This window comes from Curcuma longa, unplaced genomic scaffold (assembly GCF_044706935.1).
Source record: "Curcuma longa cultivar G26 ecotype Majalengka, Jawa Barat unplaced genomic scaffold, ITB_CL_G26_1.1 utg8573_np1212_1322966_RagTag, whole genome shotgun sequence".
In the NCBI taxonomy this organism is placed as follows: domain Eukaryota; kingdom Viridiplantae; phylum Streptophyta; class Magnoliopsida; order Zingiberales; family Zingiberaceae; genus Curcuma; species Curcuma longa.
The window spans coordinates 194,615-213,232 of record NW_027435604.1 but is presented as its reverse complement, the minus strand read 5'-3'; the positions used below and the strand labels follow the sequence as shown (position 1 = coordinate 213,232).

General features: G+C 34.8%; 2 protein-coding genes across 5 annotated transcripts; both read left to right on the top strand.

The window, feature by feature from the left end:
• Positions 1-1,160: 1,160 nt before the first annotated feature.
• LOC141820903 (protein TRANSPARENT TESTA 9) lies at positions 1,161-12,022 on the top strand. Of its 3 annotated transcripts, none has more exons than XM_074708264.1 (21): positions 1,161-1,432; positions 3,056-3,107; positions 3,181-3,257; positions 3,330-3,463; positions 3,547-3,643; positions 3,756-3,813; positions 4,689-4,797; positions 4,898-5,021; positions 5,276-5,462; positions 5,548-5,852; positions 6,625-6,713; positions 6,795-6,865; positions 7,220-7,327; positions 8,469-8,525; positions 9,111-9,248; positions 9,876-9,981; positions 10,070-10,141; positions 10,274-10,320; positions 10,838-10,997; positions 11,118-11,284; positions 11,413-12,022. In XM_074708264.1, the coding sequence occupies exons 1-21, from the start codon at positions 1,374-1,376 to the stop codon at positions 11,674-11,676; spliced, it is 2,481 nt and encodes an 826-aa protein (XP_074564365.1). In that variant the 5' UTR covers positions 1,161-1,373; the 3' UTR covers positions 11,677-12,022. The 3 variants fall into 3 exon arrangements, with proteins under 3 accessions (XP_074564365.1, XP_074564364.1, XP_074564363.1); XM_074708263.1 differs by having other exon boundaries at positions 6,625-6,722; positions 6,801-6,865; XM_074708262.1 differs by having other exon boundaries at positions 6,625-6,722.
• A 679-nt stretch (positions 12,023-12,701) lies between these two features.
• Positions 12,702-18,583, top strand: LOC141820953 (protease Do-like 9). 2 transcript variants are annotated; one of them, XM_074708320.1, is made up of 9 exons: positions 12,702-13,337; positions 15,117-15,316; positions 15,545-15,725; positions 16,583-16,774; positions 16,915-17,147; positions 17,529-17,630; positions 17,732-17,782; positions 17,975-18,079; positions 18,207-18,583. In XM_074708320.1, the coding sequence occupies exons 1-9, from the start codon at positions 12,767-12,769 to the stop codon at positions 18,303-18,305; spliced, it is 1,734 nt and encodes a 577-aa protein (XP_074564421.1). In that variant the 5' UTR covers positions 12,702-12,766; the 3' UTR covers positions 18,306-18,583. The 2 variants fall into 2 exon arrangements, with proteins under 2 accessions (XP_074564421.1, XP_074564422.1); XM_074708321.1 differs by having other exon boundaries at positions 17,975-18,083; positions 18,211-18,583.
• The last annotated feature ends 35 nt before the right edge of the window (positions 18,584-18,618 follow it).

Sequence of the window (18,618 nt, the reverse complement as noted above, 5' to 3'; positions counted from 1 at the left end):
GTGGGTGTGTAATTTGAGTCAGTGTATGGATTTTGCTCAATTAATTCGATGGTCGACTAATTTTTAATGCTACGATTTTTTTTAATTCGAGGTTATTTTAAGTTTGATTTATTTAAATATTAACTTATTTTGATAGTTTGGATTTTTATATTTTTAAATTTATTTAGTTGGTTGATGAGTTTATTATTAAAAGTTTTTTTATTTATTTATAGATTTGATAAGAAATTTATTAATTGATTCATAAATTTTATTCTTGAATTTAATTATGAATATTATTCAAAAATAATTTATAATTTTTATTTACAAATATTAATAGATTATATATATATATATATTTGATTTTATTTATCTTGTTTAATAATTAAACTTAGAATTACAAAGAATTTATGGATTATTCTTTAGAAGAAATAATGAAATTGTCATTTGACCCATGGACTGATAAAAACAATTTATAAGTGAGAATATTTAAATTTTATAATTTTTGCTAAATAACATATGCATAGGTTTCCGTTTATAGATCCATCAATCAATTTTGGATCCTATATAATTTGAAAATATAAAAATTTAAAAATATTATATTTTTAAAATAAAAGTATATTAGAAATTAATTGATGGTATTGATTAGTAAATATTATTATTTTATATTTTATAATAAATTTATGATAAATTTTATCAAACTTTTACTAGTTAAAAAATTTATTATGCTTAATTTACATGGTCAAATCCACATCCGAGAGCATGCATACATGATCCGAGAGTATGGTTGTATTAAAGAGATTATCAAAAATATATATATATATATATTTTTTTTTTTTGCTTAAACGAAGGGAAAGGAGGGAGAGGTAGTATTTTTGAAAATTTAAAACTTAGATTATGTGAAATGGCTCACGCAGTAAAAATGTCGTATTTTATATTAAAGCGATTCCAATTATAATGCCGAAATAAAATATGGATAAAAAAATAAAAGGTTAAAAGAATCATATGCGGTCAAAATCAGAACCGCTCATTCCTGGTTCGGATCTCCATCGCACGGCTGCATCAGCGAGGAAGCTCGAGATCACCGTTCACGCGTCGGCCTAGTCACCATGGAGCTGTCCGCGGCGGCATCCTTTTCATTTTTATCGTTACTTTGATTTATTGTCTTCGTAGATCGGAAAAGGGGAAGATCTGAGAGCGCCTCTTCGTCTCCGACGCCGTGAGCCGGGCAGAGGGCAGGAGAGGAGAGGAGAGGAGACAGAGCGTGCGAGGCGAGGAAGAGAAGAAGACTCCGGCGGTAGGATGCTCAGGTTACCTTCTCCGGGCGGTGGGTTTGATGATCCGTAGCTCGGATTTGTGCGGCGCGTGAACCCATCAGAGCTCGGATCGCCCTCACCATGTCCTCGTGGTTTGGTCTCTGGCGATCCAGGAACCGCTTCTCGCTAGACGAGCTCCGGTGCGTCGTCGCATCGTTTCTTCCAGTTCGCTCTTTTAGGGTTTCCGATTTGGGGGTTTCTCGCTGTTTTATCTAGGGTTGTTTAACCTATTGAAAAATTCGGATGCGTTAGTTGCCCCGTGTTTATGTATTTTTCAGATTGTCCTTTTTTTTTTTTTTTCAATTATGGACTGAATTTAAGAATCGCCATCGTTTAGTTTTAGTGGCTACCAATTCATACTCAACATCTGCGCGGTAGTACTCACGTTCCTGAATTGATAAATTTCCGTTGAAGTGTCGGCTTCGTGAACTTAATAGTTCCACTTTATGATCGAAAACAGTATGCTTGGTAAGAACAAACAAGAGGTGACGAGCATTTAATTGAGAACAACACGTATTGTTTCTCTTGATACTGAAACTACCTTCTTCCCAAGGACATTAGCTTTGATTAGATTGAACCACGCTATACTTTTAGTGGTTAGTTATTTGTTCTTCAGCATCAAAGATTGAGAGTTTTAATTTCTCGACCTTTGGTCTCAGAGCCAACTTGGATGTTAATTAGTTGATTGTCATGTAGATTTTCGTGAAGAATGAGCAGATTAGGAACTTTGATCTTAGCAAAATATTTGCATATTGTCTGGTTATCCAATTAGTGTAGACTAATCATGAAAAACTGCGTTGAATTATCCATTTAACACACAGCAAGTGACTTCTTCCTAGCATGGACTAAACATTTTTAGGATTAGAATTATTCTACCATATGGCGGTGCATCTACAGGTGCTGGACATATGGCTTAATGACCATTACCCAATAAATTCCTTCATGTCATGGGAGTTTCCTCTTCCAGCCAGGTGGGTTAAGCCAACCTTTAAGTCGTGATCTTTGACATCCATCCTGTTGCAGATGTCTTCGTCCTTGAGATAAAGACTGAGCCCTCCTGTACAGCGTTGATCTTTCACAACATTGAGAAAGCCAACTTGTGGCTCAAATATCATGTCCACGGATTTGTACTTTCTTAATTGAATCAATTGGTGTTATCATGAGCTTGATCTCCCATTCATCTTGACAATAATACTAATGGTACTATTATGTATATCAAACTTATTGTTATTTCATTGATGTTTCTAAACTAGTGAAGATTAGCTATATGAGGTTCTAAGTTTCTTTTTCACATTTAAACCATAGTAACTTGGCCTAAAATGGTTTCATTGTACAAACTTTCTGTTACATGTACTTTTGTGGATGCCAAATAGCCATTGGAGGCATTATATCCACAAAGCCAGAGGTATATATGATAAAATATTTGGTGTATGATTCAGTGATTAACTTCGACTTATGTCCTTGTTATGAAAATCACTATTTATCTATGATACTTCCATTGTATTTTAAGTTAACAAACTGGAGTTTCTGATTAATTTAGCTTCAATTATTGATAAATGTTCTCGATCCAAATTGTTTTGAAGTTAACAAAAGCTTTTCTTGAAAAATGATATTTTGCTGTCTTACTATGTGCTTGTTTAGACTTGTTGCTTATACATTTGTATTTCTTCTTCAAACTTGTTTTTATTAATTCTTTTTCCTGAGTCGTATGTATTGTATATTTCTGCTATCCCTTATATATAATTCTGCACCATTCAATACAGATATCTAACAGATCAGCTGCAAAGGGTTCAATATGTGAATGACGTTAATAAGGTAATTATTTGGTTAATTTGTTTTACTTGTAAACTTCTCTGGTAACATTCATATGTAATGGCCTTTCATGAAGGATTCTGTTATTGAAGTGTTGAGATCTATAGCTGAACTGGTCACTTATGGTGACCAACATGATCCATCAATATTTGAGTGAGTTCTGAGTTTGCTTCAGTTCCTTTTCGATGTATTGGTACTACAGCTACTTCCTTATCTGTCTATTAGGTTCTTCATGGAGAAACAGATTATGGGTGAATTCGCCCGACTATTGCGGATTAGTAAAATGGTAAATGTTGCACTTCAGTTGTTACAGACTATCAGCATTATGATCCAGAATTTGAAAAGTGAACATTCAATCTGTGAGTTCATTTATAACTTATTGTCAACAGATCAGAATTTCACTAATCTTTTTGGTCTATGACACGATTCACTTCTCTTGCAGATTACATGTTCACTAATGAACACATTAATTACCTCATCACATATTCCTTTGACTTTCGAAACGAAGAGCTATTATCTTACTATATATCCTTTTTAAGGTTTGTTTGTTTATTTTGTCTGCATGATTTGCATTGTTTATCTTAATACTCTAGTTCTTTCTTTTATTTTTGGCTTGTAAATGGTTCATTTACATGGAGTTTGACTTTGAAGGGCAATCAGTGGAAAGTTGAACAGGAGTACAATCTCATTGCTCGTGAAGATTAAAAATGTAAGGGCAGGGTTTCTTTCTCAATCATATGCTGTTCTATATTTCACAAGATTTTATATAGTACACGCCTTAAAAAAATTAAATCCAATAAGATGTCCTATGTAAAAGGGAATTTTATCCGAAAGTATATTACGCCTCTCTCCTAGATGGGCTCTCAGTCTACAAGATATGGCATGATGGCCAAGCTGGCTAACTTGTCATAATTTGTCAAACCAAGTCTTAACATTTTTTCCCCTGCCTTGTTCTTTCTACTAGAAAATGGTTCAATCATAGTATTCACTTAGTAAAACAAAGTAGTCTGTCTTTTTTTTTTATAGAACTAATAATCTTATGTTGGCCTTTGGTCAAGCAGTATAATAGACTGGAAATTGGTATAAATAACAACTTTAGGACTAAAGTGCATTTGTTTTGAAAAAATTTCCCAGTTTTTTTATAAATCATCTACAAGAAAACAATTGCAACCAAAACAAAAGACAACTATTTGTGGGGAAGATCAATTTTTCTTTGCATAAAAAATTAATTTTATGTATAGAGAAGTTAACAAGACAATGACAAACATGTCTTTTTTACTTTTATTTTCTAATTTTTCCTCGGAAAAATAAAAACTCAAAAAGAAATCACAAGCTTAAAGGTTTTTAACTTAATGCCACATTTATATTCACACACATCTCAGTATGCTGTAGTTTTAAACTTAATACCTATATCCACAGGCATATTCTTATGCTCTAACTTATTGCACTGATGTTCATCCTCGACATCTTTTCATGGGAGAAAATTCAAGTAGATTTAATAGGACGTATTTGTATTTTGCTTACAAGATGCTCAATTTCACACATATCTTTCTTGTAATTTGCCTGCCATTCCTTTTCCAATAGGAGGAAATTGTTTCATTTCCACTTTATGTTGAGGCCATCCGCTTTGCCTTCCACGACGAGAATATGATTCGTATTGCTGTCCGTGCTTTGACACTGAATGTCTATCATGGTAAGTTGGTAAGGCCTCATATCCTTTTGTAGTTTATCTAAATATTTTTTTTTGTCTTCTTCAAATTAATTTTCTAATTGTTTATCTCCTGTTTCATCAGTTGGAGATGAATATGTGAACAAATTCATTGTATGCAGTCCGCAATCTGATTATTTTTCCAGCATCGTGAGACATTTTTTAAAGCGATGTATTAACCTGGATGAGATTGTAGTCCAAGCTTCTAGGTGAGACTACCACTTGATTCCTTTTAATGGAATCTCTACACTTTTTTCCTTGATCTATCCAGATGCTAAATTGAAAACATAGTTGTGTCAATATCAGTCATGGCCTTCCCTAGGTTTTTTTTGGCATTGCTCTTTAATAATATAAATTCTTTCTATCCAAATAGTCATGGTCAATGAGAGACACTTGCATATATTTTGTTATTTTCTTCACATCTTTCATTATGATAACATCATGTTACTTAACTTGTGAACAGGAAGCTAGATCTATCTGATTCAGGCTTGTCAATTCGTGATGCTGTAGACGATATTGAAGACAATCTATATTATTTTAGCGATGTTATATCATCTGGAGTTCCTGATCTTGGAAGATTGCTTACTGATAATATATTGCAGCTTTTAGTTTTTCCTTTTCTTTTGCCCTCTTTTAAAAAGCAAAATTCTGTAAGTTTCTTCATTAACAACCATCAACAAGTGCTTGTAAATCATATTGGTATTTGTTTTGCTAATTCATTGTTTGCTTGTCTAGGGCACAAGAATTAGCACTGCAACCTCCTTACATCTGCTTTGCAGTATATTACACATTTTTAAAACCAAGGATCTGGCCAATACCATTGCCGCAACCTTTTTCTGCCCTTCAGAGGCTTTTGTCGCGCTATCTGAAGCCACAACAAATGGCAGTGATATTGATCAATCTGTCTCTCAGAATTCACAAGAACTTGTCTCTTGTCATTGTGTTGCACAAGTGAATGTAGAAAATTCAGGATTTTCTTCCCCTTATTCAAATCATTCTTCATCAGCAATAAAAAATTGTGGTTCATATTTTACTTTGAGGTATCTGATATTTAAGTTTCTTTCTTTTGCTAGAAAGAATTACTGTTTGAATAATTTTTGTTGACCAAACCATGGTTTAACATCTTACTGGTGTATTGACTGGTTATTAGTCAGATATTGAATGACATCACTATGTGCAGTTTCATTTTCTACAGAATCCATGCACTTGGTTTATCCCCAAATGCTATATTGTCTAAAGAAATGGAATTGTCAGTAAAATTGACTGAAATTTGAACCACATAAACAAAGGTTGGATGAAATTATTGAATGAGTAGCGTGCCTTAATCATCAAGACCGCTATTGATGATGAAAATTGAGACCCTTAAAATTGCTCACCACTTCTTTCCTTTCTCGGGAAACTGAATCTTATGAGTGGCACTCCATTGTATCTTTCCACTAGAACACAGATTCTTTCTTTCAGCGATATTGTCCTCATGCAGAGCCATATACCCATCATGTGCCATGTAGTACATTTTTTTGTTGGGGCTCTTCTTATTCTTTTTTCAGGTCTTTCATAATTCTTACTGGAGAAATTTGCTACCTATCTGAATTTCTAGTGTACATACATTTGCACGTGCTAGGTGATGACTGTTCTGACATTTTGAATCATTGAATCAGTGTCCTACCATGCATGTGTAGAAGAGATCCTCCTAATAATGAATTTTCTTTTATAAAAATAATTCTTTGATTACCTCATCATTGTCTATCCTATTTTTTTAATTATTATTTGTAGTGCTTCTTCCCCTTTTATAATTGTACAATGACATTGCAGGGAGCTATTACTATCATATATAATCCTTGGGGATGAGTTGCAAGTTTTGGGCTCATTATGCCTTCTGGCTACTTTGCTGCAGACAAAAGGTTGTAACGGTACCAAATTGGGCATTTCTTTCATTTGGTATGATCATGTGTTTTAGTAAAGTTAATGTGTCATCATGATAGAATTAGATGAATCGGTACTGGATGGGCTTGGGATTCTTCCTCAAAGAAAGCAGCACAAGAAGCTACTACTTGTAAGCATTGGCACTTCAATTGCAGTTTTATCATCTTGATTCTCACTTTTTTTTCCTATCATTGGCCAAAAAGCATACACCAGCATTGCCTTTTTAAGCTTGTTAATTTAGTTAGCTATTTAAGTGCAAAAGTGCAAAAAATGCATGATCCATATAGTTATTGCAACTTTAACTGCAAAAGGAGAAGCTACTGCATATTTCACTATTTGAAGCCTACTGAATATCATTCCTTTTACTAAAAGCAATATTAAAACTGGAATTGAAATTTTATTATGTACTGTGATAACATGTGATAAAAATTTTCAATTATACAATAGCTAAACGAAGGTAACCATTCCTTATTGCGACCTGCAGGAAGCTTTGGTTGGTGAAGACACAGGGGAGGAACAATTATTTTCTTCAACTTGCATATCGAAAGATAATATAAGCAATGAACTTGAGAGATTCCTGCAGAAACTTGAGGTTTTCTTCTTGACTTGACTTTTCTAATTAAAGCTGCAGGCATTGAGTATTTGAACATTGTGTAGTGTTGCAGCTGTTCTCGCTAAGTGCCATTTATTCATTCTCTCTGGTTGCGACCCAAGATAGGTGTCATTCTTCATTTGTTGCCATTGCATTTTTTTTTCTGAATTAGAACAGGAAATGATCATTATGTTTTCTAAAGACATCATCATCATTACCCTCCATTGAGCTTTCTGATATATCAATAGTGATAAAACAATTAAATAATTTTTTATTACTTAACTGTTTTTGTAATTATCTTGATCATAATATCCTATAATTTTATTAAAATATTCTAGAACTATATTTGTTTTCTATCATTTATCATATATTCCTATATAGCAGCTGTATAAGATTAAGGATAAGATGGATGATGATGGAAATAATTAAAAAGGGTTTTGCTACTTGAAACTTAATGAGTTATGGCACAAAAAAATGGATAAACATTTCAAATACTATGGTATGAAAAACTTATTTGTTATATTAAATATCAAACTTTTAAATATCTAATTTAATGTACTTATATCTGTTTGGTTATAATTGAAGATCAACATCTTACCTAAGAACCTACTGTCAGATTGTTGGGCTTGACTTGCTACCTAAGAACAGTAAACAAATATAGGGTTGGATCGTAGGTTCTACTTAGGATTTAGATCGTTTAGGTCAATTTGGACGGTAAGATCCTAAGATCCAGAACACAATCTTGACTACCTTGCTTATAAACTTGTTTCTTCTCATTTTATCATCTATTCAAGCTATGCCTATTTTATCTTTTCTGATAGCCATACACATCTATTTAATATATTCATCTATTTTTCTTATACATTACAATTTTTTTTGTAAATATACTTAGTACATTGGTACCATCTTGGGTGATCATGGTCATCTGGTGTTCTTAATTTTTCTTTATTCTCTGTACTTGAGTCCTATGACACTATCCAGAGTGATCTTTCATAGTGAAAATGGGTTCGATGCATTTAACTTTTCTGTAAATTTATGGACCAGAAAAAATGGATTAGCACCAGGCACAGCAAACTACTTTCATGAAACTGTTACTCTATTCTACTTGTAGAGTTGACGTCACTTTATTTGATTTTCACAGGATGACTATGGGCATCATGCTAAACGTGACATAAACCCTAAAATACATAGGTATCAGGTAAACTTGTCGCTCTTTACTGACTCTTTCTCTTCTGTTCATTGAATGATGGTCTATACTGACACACCACTTAACTTCCTTGAGTTTAAAGGATGAATACCAAATGTGCCTAGGAAGACTTGAATTGCTGAACTAATATATTAGCTGGCTACCCTAAGTTTCAGGGGCAAAACCAAGAGTTTCCTAGTTCTTAATTATCCAGTAGCTGTTGGGTTACAAAAAGTTCATTTTTCTGCATGACAAAATTTTACCACGTTCAGAATATGATGCCTTATGAGTATCCAAACAGCCTATGACAAGTTGTAAAGCTTAACAACTATATTTTTGCATGAAATAGAATGTCTTATTATTCTAGAGGGCATTCCAAAAGTTTGGTTTCTCTGATTTTTCTAGTAAATGTTTAGTTATCTATGCAATAATTTCAGCCACATACATGGAGGTGCCTTATGGGCATCCATCACTATCTTAGGCTCTAAAGCTTGACAATTATCCTTTTTGTGAAATTTAGTATAACTGCAGAGTGAAACAACCTTCAGTCTTCTGAAAATGACTTAATACTTTATGTGGTTGGCTCTCCATTTGTAGGTACTTGATGCATTAGTAAGCCTTTTCTGCCGGCCCAATATATCTGCAGATATATTATGGGTTGGTGGTTGGCTTTTAAGGCAGCTTATTCCTCATGGAGAGGAAGAATTTGCTTCTTCTCATCTTAAACAACTCAAGGTATGTTTATTTCTAGTTTTATTATGAATTCTTCCCTGTTCATATCAGAGATTTACTTGTTGCATAATTTGTTTGATTTTAGATTTTCTAGGAATTTTCTTCTTTATGTGATATGTTCAATTATTATTTTGTATACTAGTAGTTTCATGAATTTATTTGTGATCTGTTAGAAGGGGAAAGTATACTGTAACTATGGCTTTGATATTGATTGGTAGCCATTCCTTCATGCTAATTCATTTTTTGATGAATCTGCAATGATCATGGTTTCGATTGTATGGAAATGTTGAAATAAGTTGGCAAGATTTTTAACCACTACTTCAAGTTCCCGCAAAATGTTCTGATCACTTAAATGGACTTGCCTGGGTCATGGAAGGTGTTTTTCAATGTACATTCTTTTGAGGTATTTGCAGTTTTTAAAATTTGTGACCGGATCATTTGTCATTCATTATTTCATTTTCTGCTATATTCCTATCCTAGCAAACCTCCATGGTCAACCATAATAGCAGCATGAATTGACCTAAATAGAGCAGAATGCTCTTTTCCTGCTAACTTTGGAATCGCTGCACATTCACTTGTGAAAAAAATTTCCTTTTCCCTTAATTTATGGAATATGAGTCCTGTGTATAGGATTCACACAAGTTGTGTACAAACAATCTTTTTGAGGAAGTTAAGGGAGCTTGGTGTGATGCACTCATACCTGTCCTTCAAGACGCATGGAAAATATGCAAACGAGGTAATGGTCTACCCTATACCTTAAATTGTTCTCTTGTCACCTGCTGACATTGTTGGTTTATGCTTTTTTTCCTCACCTTACTAATCAGTACTTGAGGCTCCATCTCCTCCAAGAGACTCCAGATCCATACTCTTGCCATCACAAGCATGTCCTTCTGGAGGTTAGATATAAATTTCATTTGTTTCAATTCTTATCCATAGGCACATAAATTAATTCCTGAGAACTAGTGGTTAGTTTTGTATTTTTGAATAAAAGCTTTGCCTGTATGATTATCCATGTAATAGTATTTCAGGTGAATCCTCTCTTGGTGCTGCTGAAAGAATGTGCGAGATGGTCAAGGTTCTTCATTTCCTAAAGTCATTCCTATAAATATTAATATCACTAGATATCTCTTTATTTCTATTGTAGAAGATTCATTATCATTTGCAGCTAATTTGTCATGATATGATTTTGATCAAATAATTTATGGTTAGTTTTGAAAGAAGCTGATATATTTTCCATGTTCACGAGTGTTTTACTTTTTTTTCTCCTCATATGGCTAATCTTAAAGAAGAGTTAGTATTCAGAGTTAAGTGTGATTTGCAAAAGAGATTTATTCTGGTCAATTTTTTTTGTTGTTGTCAGCTGTGGCTAAAAGGATTTATTAAGAGGAAGACAATATGATTAGGTTAATAAGAAATTAGCTGCAAGTGACAATATTGCCGATATCTTGTTATAAATTCTAGCTATGCATGAGTCAAAATTTTATATTTTATGTAGTTTCTATATATTACTTTTTATGATGTTAGGATTGGTTGCTCATGTGAAGTCCAACGCCAAATACTTGTTCTAATTGGTTCATAATGTGGGATTTCAGGTTTTTGTCCTTCAACGCCAACTTCTAGTTTTCTCATTAGGAGGAACCTTACCTGATCTACCCGATATACAATCACCACTTGATTCTACTGAAATATCCAGAGCTAAACGTTCTGGTTTAGATGCTTTAGTACCAAAACCTGGTTCTGAAATTTGCTTAGGTATGCCATTACATAGTTTGTCTTTTCCATAAGTTTTTTGCTACGTGTTCATTTATGTATGAGCCATTCCATTCATGGCAATTGTTTCTAGTCCTAATTTTTTTTTATTGATTTTTGCAGTCGATGCAGTACCTTGCAGAATAGCATTTGAGAGAGGCAAAGAGCGTCACTTCTACTTCTTAGCAATATCTAGAGGAACATCTGGATGGATTCTTCTTGCACAAGAATCACCTGTCAGGCAGCAAGGTGGCATTGTTCGTGTCACAGCACCATTGTCTGGTTCAGATGTATGTATTCGAAAATGACCAGTATCATATTCTATGGAAAATATCTCCATGTTGGTTTTAGGGATTTCTATCACTAAGAAAAATGGTAGCGTTGTGAATTTTGCTAATATTTTATCTTTTAATTTCAGCCAAAAATTGATGAAAAACATCCAAAGTGGTTGCATTTGCGCATCCGACCTTCCATATTTCCATTTTTGGATCTAACAAAGCCGGATGTTTTCAACAAAGGGAAGGTGAAGAATTTGGTCGACGGACGATGGACACTAGCATTTAAGGATGAGGAAGCTTGTAAAGCTGCAGAGTCAATGCTAGTGGAGGAGATAAATTTGCAGCAAGGTGAGGTGGAAAGGAGATTGAAGCTTTTGCTCAACGCCGATACAGCAATCGACTGAAGGTAATCAATCAGCCATTCTCTGCACATTCCAAAGTGTGGGGTTACAAAATCAGGGTGACCTTGTCGTCTTGGTGCTTGGTTTCTTTTACTAGAATGCACTGAGTTTGTGTATCCTTGGCTGTTAGCTATGTTGAGCCGCTTTGAGGTTGTAGAGTTTGAGTCGATTAAGTCGGTGGGCACTCGAGGCAATTCTTTGTAAAGTATTTGGTGAGTTTAACTTTCAATTTCTGTAGTTCATATGATCTTACATATCCATTCTTTAACCAACGTTACAGGGAAATCAGTTGTTGTATTTAGATAAGCTGTAATTAAGAATCAATAAAAGTAATATGTACTCTGTGCTTTATTTTGGTTATTCATCCCTTATTATTATTATTATTATTATTCAAGTTTATTCATCTATTGTTATTTGGGACTTTGACTCTAAGACAAATTCTAATTTGGCCCAAATGTAACATTGTGAACTAACAAGGATAATTAGCCAGCATTCTCAATAAATTGGGCAGCAAAGGTTAACAACATGCAAGGTCAGGTCCCGCCCAGGTACAAGAAGATTGGAGCTCTATCGGACTCAAACCCTTGGGAAGGAAGTAGTCGAGCAACAGAGGAGTGCTGGCCACATCATCGTAATGGTAAAAAATTTAGAAGAACAATATTCAAATTGCATTAGGAATTAATGTTATTTTAGATTTATCCCTAATTAGTAAAGAAAGATGTCTATTTAATATTAAGATAATAATAATAATTTTGATCATGCTATTCTACATTATAGGAATTTTAAATAAAAGTGGCACACATTATAGTATTATTTTGATATTTTTTTAAAAATGGATGTATATTTTGATATTTTGATTTTTTTTTTAAAGAGATGTTGATTTTATTTTATTTTTAAGAAGGTGTTCTTTTAATTTTTACCTTTTAAATTTTATTATTTTTAATTGTAATTATCAGAGGATAAAATGGTAAATTTGAGAACTTTATAAACTCGGGGTTAACTGAAATTTTACCGATTAATTTGGGAAGGGCCGTCTGATTCTTCGCTTCGTCTCCTACCTCCTTCAGGGTTCGCCAAACCCTAGACGCCGTCGATGGAGCAATCCAAGCGCAAGCGTGGCCGGAAGCCGAAGAAGGCCGTCGCTGAGACCATGGACTTTCAGATGGCTGCCTCTGGCGTACCTTCCCCGTCCGCCCTCGACGAGCAGCAGGAGACGCCGGAGTCCGCCTCCCCTAAGGCCCGCGGTAGGGGCCGGCCCAAGAAGGCCACTCGCCGACAGAACCTTACCGCCGTCGAAAACGGCGCCGTGTCGCCTCTCCGCCGTAGTTCCCAGGTAGTCTCCATCAACGGAGAGAACGGCGAGGCTGGTCTTGCCGTGGTTTCTCTCGATCCTTCTCCCCGTTGGGACCAGGTGGTGAGGGTCGTGCCTTCCATGGACGCGGTCGTCAAGGTCTTCTGCGTGCACACTGAGCCCAACTTCTCGTTGCCGTGGCAGCGGAAGAGGCAGTATAGCTCGAGCAGCAGTGGCTTTATCATTGAGGGCAGACGGGTGCTGACCAATGCTCACTCAGTCGAGCACTTCACACAGGTGAAGCTTAAGAAGCGGGGGTCTGATACTAAGTATGTTGCTACAGTGTTGGCCATCGGAACCGAATGTGATATCGGTAAGATTGATAGTTACCTATTTGTAACTTTTCGATTTGTTTTTTTTCTTTAACTTCTTATAATTTAGATACTGAATCATGTAAGTTTGGCGCTAGTTGTTAGGAGGTAGTAGAAAACTTGAAGTATTGGTATTTACCAAGCATTTAATATATTTAAATACGATGTTGGTGGGAAGGTTTAATTTTTTGTTATTTTATCTCCTCTTGATATCGACTATCTGATGGAATTCAGTGACATTAGAACAGGATATTATTCTGATAACATCTGCATGCTTGAATTCCAGAATTAGGTATGAATTGGAGAGTCATGGTACTTTGAGAAAATTCTTCCGTGATGGAATTACTTATTTGAGTCCAGACCTTAACGAAACTAATAATTATTTCCCACAGTTTCAATCAATTCCTTTGTTGGATTGATAAAAGCTTGGACATCAAAAATCTCGTTCCCCAAAAGAACGTGTCTAACCAGTATCTTTATTGTACTGAGTTATTGCATTATGTATGTGATATAAGGGGAGATTGTGAGTCTTCAGTTTCACACTTAGTTTCTTCCTTGCCCCATTTATATATTTGAGCAAGAGGAGATTATCAGTGTTCACAGTCTTATCCTCTTACCTAGGCTATATATCTCCCTCTTTCCTAAGTTGTGTGTATGAGACACAATGGTTGATTATCAGTCTTCAGTAAGTCTCATCATCTCATCACTGTTTTACATGCGTGCAAGATTAGATGTAGCTAGAAGGCCAATTTATTTTGTAATTTTTTTATTATAAATATTTTGTGCTCATCCATGTTTCTAGTGTGGTCGAGATACTCACATTTTCTAGTGTGGTCGAGACCTATGAAGGATAAATGATGAATTCATCACTTCAAAAAATCGTAGACAACAAATTAAATGACTATCATGTCAAAAGTCACTTCCTCTTCATCAAGAAGTGGCTGCAAGTGAAGTGGATGAGAGAACATTGATTATTATGGCACTGTTGAGGAAAGTGATGGCAATTTGGATTGTCAGAATTATAAGACAAAAGCTTCAAAGAATCTCTTTATTCATTTATCTCTTGTGCATTCCTGTACTGGAGAATTATATTTCTGAATCAGTGGCCTTTATATTCCAAAGTTTAGTTCTTCATATAGCTTGTAAAGTGATGCCAATTTGGATTGTAAAAGGGATGATGTATGAGATAAAAGATTCAAAGAATTCTTTATTGTTTTATCTCATGTGCTTTTCCCATACTGGATGACTATCTCTCTGAATCAGTTGCCTTTAGTTTCTAAAGATTAGTTCTTCATGTAGCTTGTAAATTGGGCATGCAATATGAAATTTCAAGTTAAGGGCGTCTCTATTTATGTAGTACAACCTCAGAATTTTATCTCCATTTATGTGTCACATCTAACTTTAAAGAAGAAAAGAAAGAAGCAATTAATCTGTATTAATCATCACTATTCTCCATTATAATTTAATGGGTTTGTTTTATCATTGTAACTATTGACCTCCTCAAAGCATGTGCGCACACGCATGCACTCTGGCTCTTTTGTTTCACTCCTGAATATTAGTACTTGTGGAATCACGAGAACAAACTTTTTTTTATAACTTTTCTACCAGGTGGATAGCGAATAAACATTTATACAATTTTAACAAATGATCGAAGTTTATCAAAGTTTTCCATGGATGATGTTTCTTTTCAAATCCATGGCATTATGATCCTTGATATATGATAGATGCTCTCTGTGCAATGATTTTGGCATCATAACTCCCTATTTTTCTTGCTGCTGCAGCTATGTTGACTGTTGAAAATGATGAGTTCTGGGAAGGTGTCTCTCCCTTACAATTTGGTTCCTTGCCAGCACTTCAAGATGCTGTCACTGTTGTGGGATACCCAATCGGAGGGGACACAATCTCTGTCACTAGTGGCGTTGTTTCACGTATGGAGATACTATCATATGTGCATGGTTCTACAGAACTTTTGGGCTTTCAGGTCTGTAACTTCAAATAGAATGTGGCTTGATTTGGCCTTTTCAAGTTTTATTTTATTAGCAAGTTTATGCAATCAATTTATGTACTTCTCTGTATTTGATGCTTGTACTATGATTTGCTAATTTACCTCAATGACCTCATTGATCAAATTATTTGATACTGATTTTTTTTCTTTTTTTGCATCATGTGATGATACAACTTATTGGCACATTAACTTCCTCATCCACAGATAGATGCAGCCATAAACTCAGGAAACTCTGGCGGCCCTGCTTTCAATGACAAGGGAAAATGTGTTGGTATTGCATTCCAATCTCTTAAACATGAAGATGTGGAGAATATTGGCTATGTCATACCTACACCTGTCATCATGCACTTCATCAATGACTATGAAAAGTCAGGAGAATATACAGGTACTTCTATTTTGCAGTATACTTCATTACTTTTCATATTCATTATTCTCGTTGGTGCCCAATAAGTTAAGTTTCTTGGCGCCATCTAATGTGATTCTAGAATCTCTTTTTGGTGACTTGTGTTTTCATTGTCATTGTGCTCGTTTTTATTGGGCTATATAGTATGAATAAAAAAAATTGCTTAACACAACGAAATACTATGAATTTGATTATGCATTATGTAGTGGAGAAGTGCACTTGCATAAGCTTTTAACAACTCAAGGTTTTTGGGTACTGATACTCTAGTTCCACTATAAATTTTGAGTTGTGCTGCAGAAAAAAGGTCAGGAGCCATTGACTCTGTAGTGTTTGGTTCGTTATTGTTTTTATCAACTCTGAAATGATTTGGCATTGGTATGGATAGTCAACAAAATTGGAAAACCGAACGTATCTTGTTTGCTCATTGTCAAGGGTTGATGATATATTCTATTTCTCTTCAAAATTTATTCTCTTTTGGAAACTTCAAGTAGTAAATTTCAAATTTATTGGTTTTTTTTGCTACATTCCTTCAGGTTTCACTGTTAATTGCCTTAAACATGAAGCATTATTATTCCAAAATATGAGTACATTAGTTTTTAGCTTTCTGTGTTGAATCATGTCTTTCAGAATGTAGTTAGTCTCATGATATTCTGTTTAATTACCCGTTTCTCTATGAATATGGTGTAAACTGCCATGCTTGATATTGAGATATGTGTAGATGTCACAACGCCAATGTCAGCTACATGGTATTTTTGTGGTGTTCTTTTTCCTAATTAATTCCATACACAAAAAAACCAATGCTCATTTTGGTTTTGTTTGATTTTTTATTGTTCTTATAGGATTTCCTATGCTTGGGATTGAATGGCAAAAAATGGAAAATCCTGATCTGCGCAAGGCGATGGGAATGGCAGCTGACCAAAAAGGTGTACGTATCAGAAGAATTGAGCCTACTTCACCAGAATTTCAGTTTCTGAAGCCATCTGATGTTATATTGAGTTTTGATGGAGTTGATATAGCAAACGATGGAACTGGTAAGGCGTGTTTATTTATGATTTGTAGGCCCCTTGTCTGTATGCAGTAGTATACTTTAAAATATCAATTGGGCTCAGTTAGACTAAGAGGGTTCATCATAATTTTACATGTGACCCTTATTTTGTTCCGTGGTCTTTAGTTCCATTCAGGCACGGTGAACGCATTGCATTTAGTTATCTTGTTTCTCAGAAGTACACAGAGGAGAAAGCTTTAATCAAGGTTCTGCGCAATTCAAAAGTTCATGAATTTGAGATAAAGCTTGCATCACAAAAGAGGTTCATTCCTTCTCACATCAAGGGGAAACCACCCTCATACTATATAATCGCTGGCTTTGTGTTTTCGGCTATATCTGTTCCTTATCTTCGCTCTGAGGTATGAAATCTCTGCAACTTAAATATTCTGTATATGATTATTTTTATTCTTTCTTGGAAGATAAATTGTGGATGGACGTTTTTGTAATAGATTATTTTTCTTCTTATTGTGAATGGCGGGATGCCTCCTTTTGCTCCTATCATCTCTATATCATTTATTGTTTGTATGGTTAGGTGATGCCTCTTATGGTTAAGTTGATGATATCTTATGTTTGTCGAGTATATTATATTAAGAATCATTATTTGTTGCACGAATGAATCTTGATATAAAGTCATCAATTGTTAAAATATGAATCTCTTTCAGCTATTATCTTTTAAATGTATCTATCAATTTTTTTGAGTAACTACTTTCATTTAATATAATCTGCCACTTGCTCTGCAGTATGGAAAGGACTACGAATATGATGCACCGGTTAAACTGCTGGACAAACTTTTGCATACAATGGCCGAATCACCTGATGAGCAGCTTGTAGTGATATCCCAGGTTCCAATTCTTTCCTTTTATTGTTTCATCGAGATACCCTGCGACAGTTACTGTTCAACTATGGATATTGAATTTGTCTGCTAATGCAATTCACTTTCCAGGTTCTAGTTGCTGACATTAATATTGGTTATGAAGATATTGTCAACACTCAGGTGGAAATAAGTTCTTTGAAAACTCTAGTCCTAATTCTGAACATTATATTAGTGGATGTTATGTTTTTTTCTGTAACAATCATCGATATCTGACAATGTGATTTCGAACATTTAAATATGTTTTTTTATGTTCTTCGAGCTTCATTGGGTCATTTTGAGTGCTTTTTCACATCACATGGTCCATATTTACAGGTACTAGCCTTCAATGGCAAACCTGTTAAGAATCTAAAAACCTTAGCAAACATGGTTGAGAGCTGCAAAGACCAATTTTTGAAGTTTGATCTGGAATACCAACAGGTATGTGTAAAACCTAGAATTTAACCAAACATTTGGGTTATAGTAGTAATTCCAAATCTGCTTTGTACACTTTACTTGTACCTGTACTTGTTCTTGCAATAATGAACTATGTTTTTCTTGCCGACAGATAGTAGTCCTCGAGACAAAGAATGCAAAGGCCGCTACGCCAGATATCCTTACAACCCACTGCATACCTTCAGCAATGTCGGTTGACTTGGCGTCCTAAAGGTGTGGAAGGAGTTGACAATGTTTCCAGGCCTCCTCTCCACAATACTGAAAGAATATGCAATGTTTAAAACAGTCTAAAATTCTAGTATAGCTATCGCACTCGTACCGTGCGAGTGAGTTGTACTGAAAATCTAGAATTTTTGTTAGAGCAGGACGAACATTTCCATGTCTTAGTTGCCTAGGTACCACGACGGTGTATCCAAATCGGGCTCTATGTAGTTTGTCTAAACAAGTAGAAGATTTTGATTGAAATATGACCATCTCCTGTCTCTTCTATTTTGGTTTGTTGCTTGGATAAAATTAACGATTTT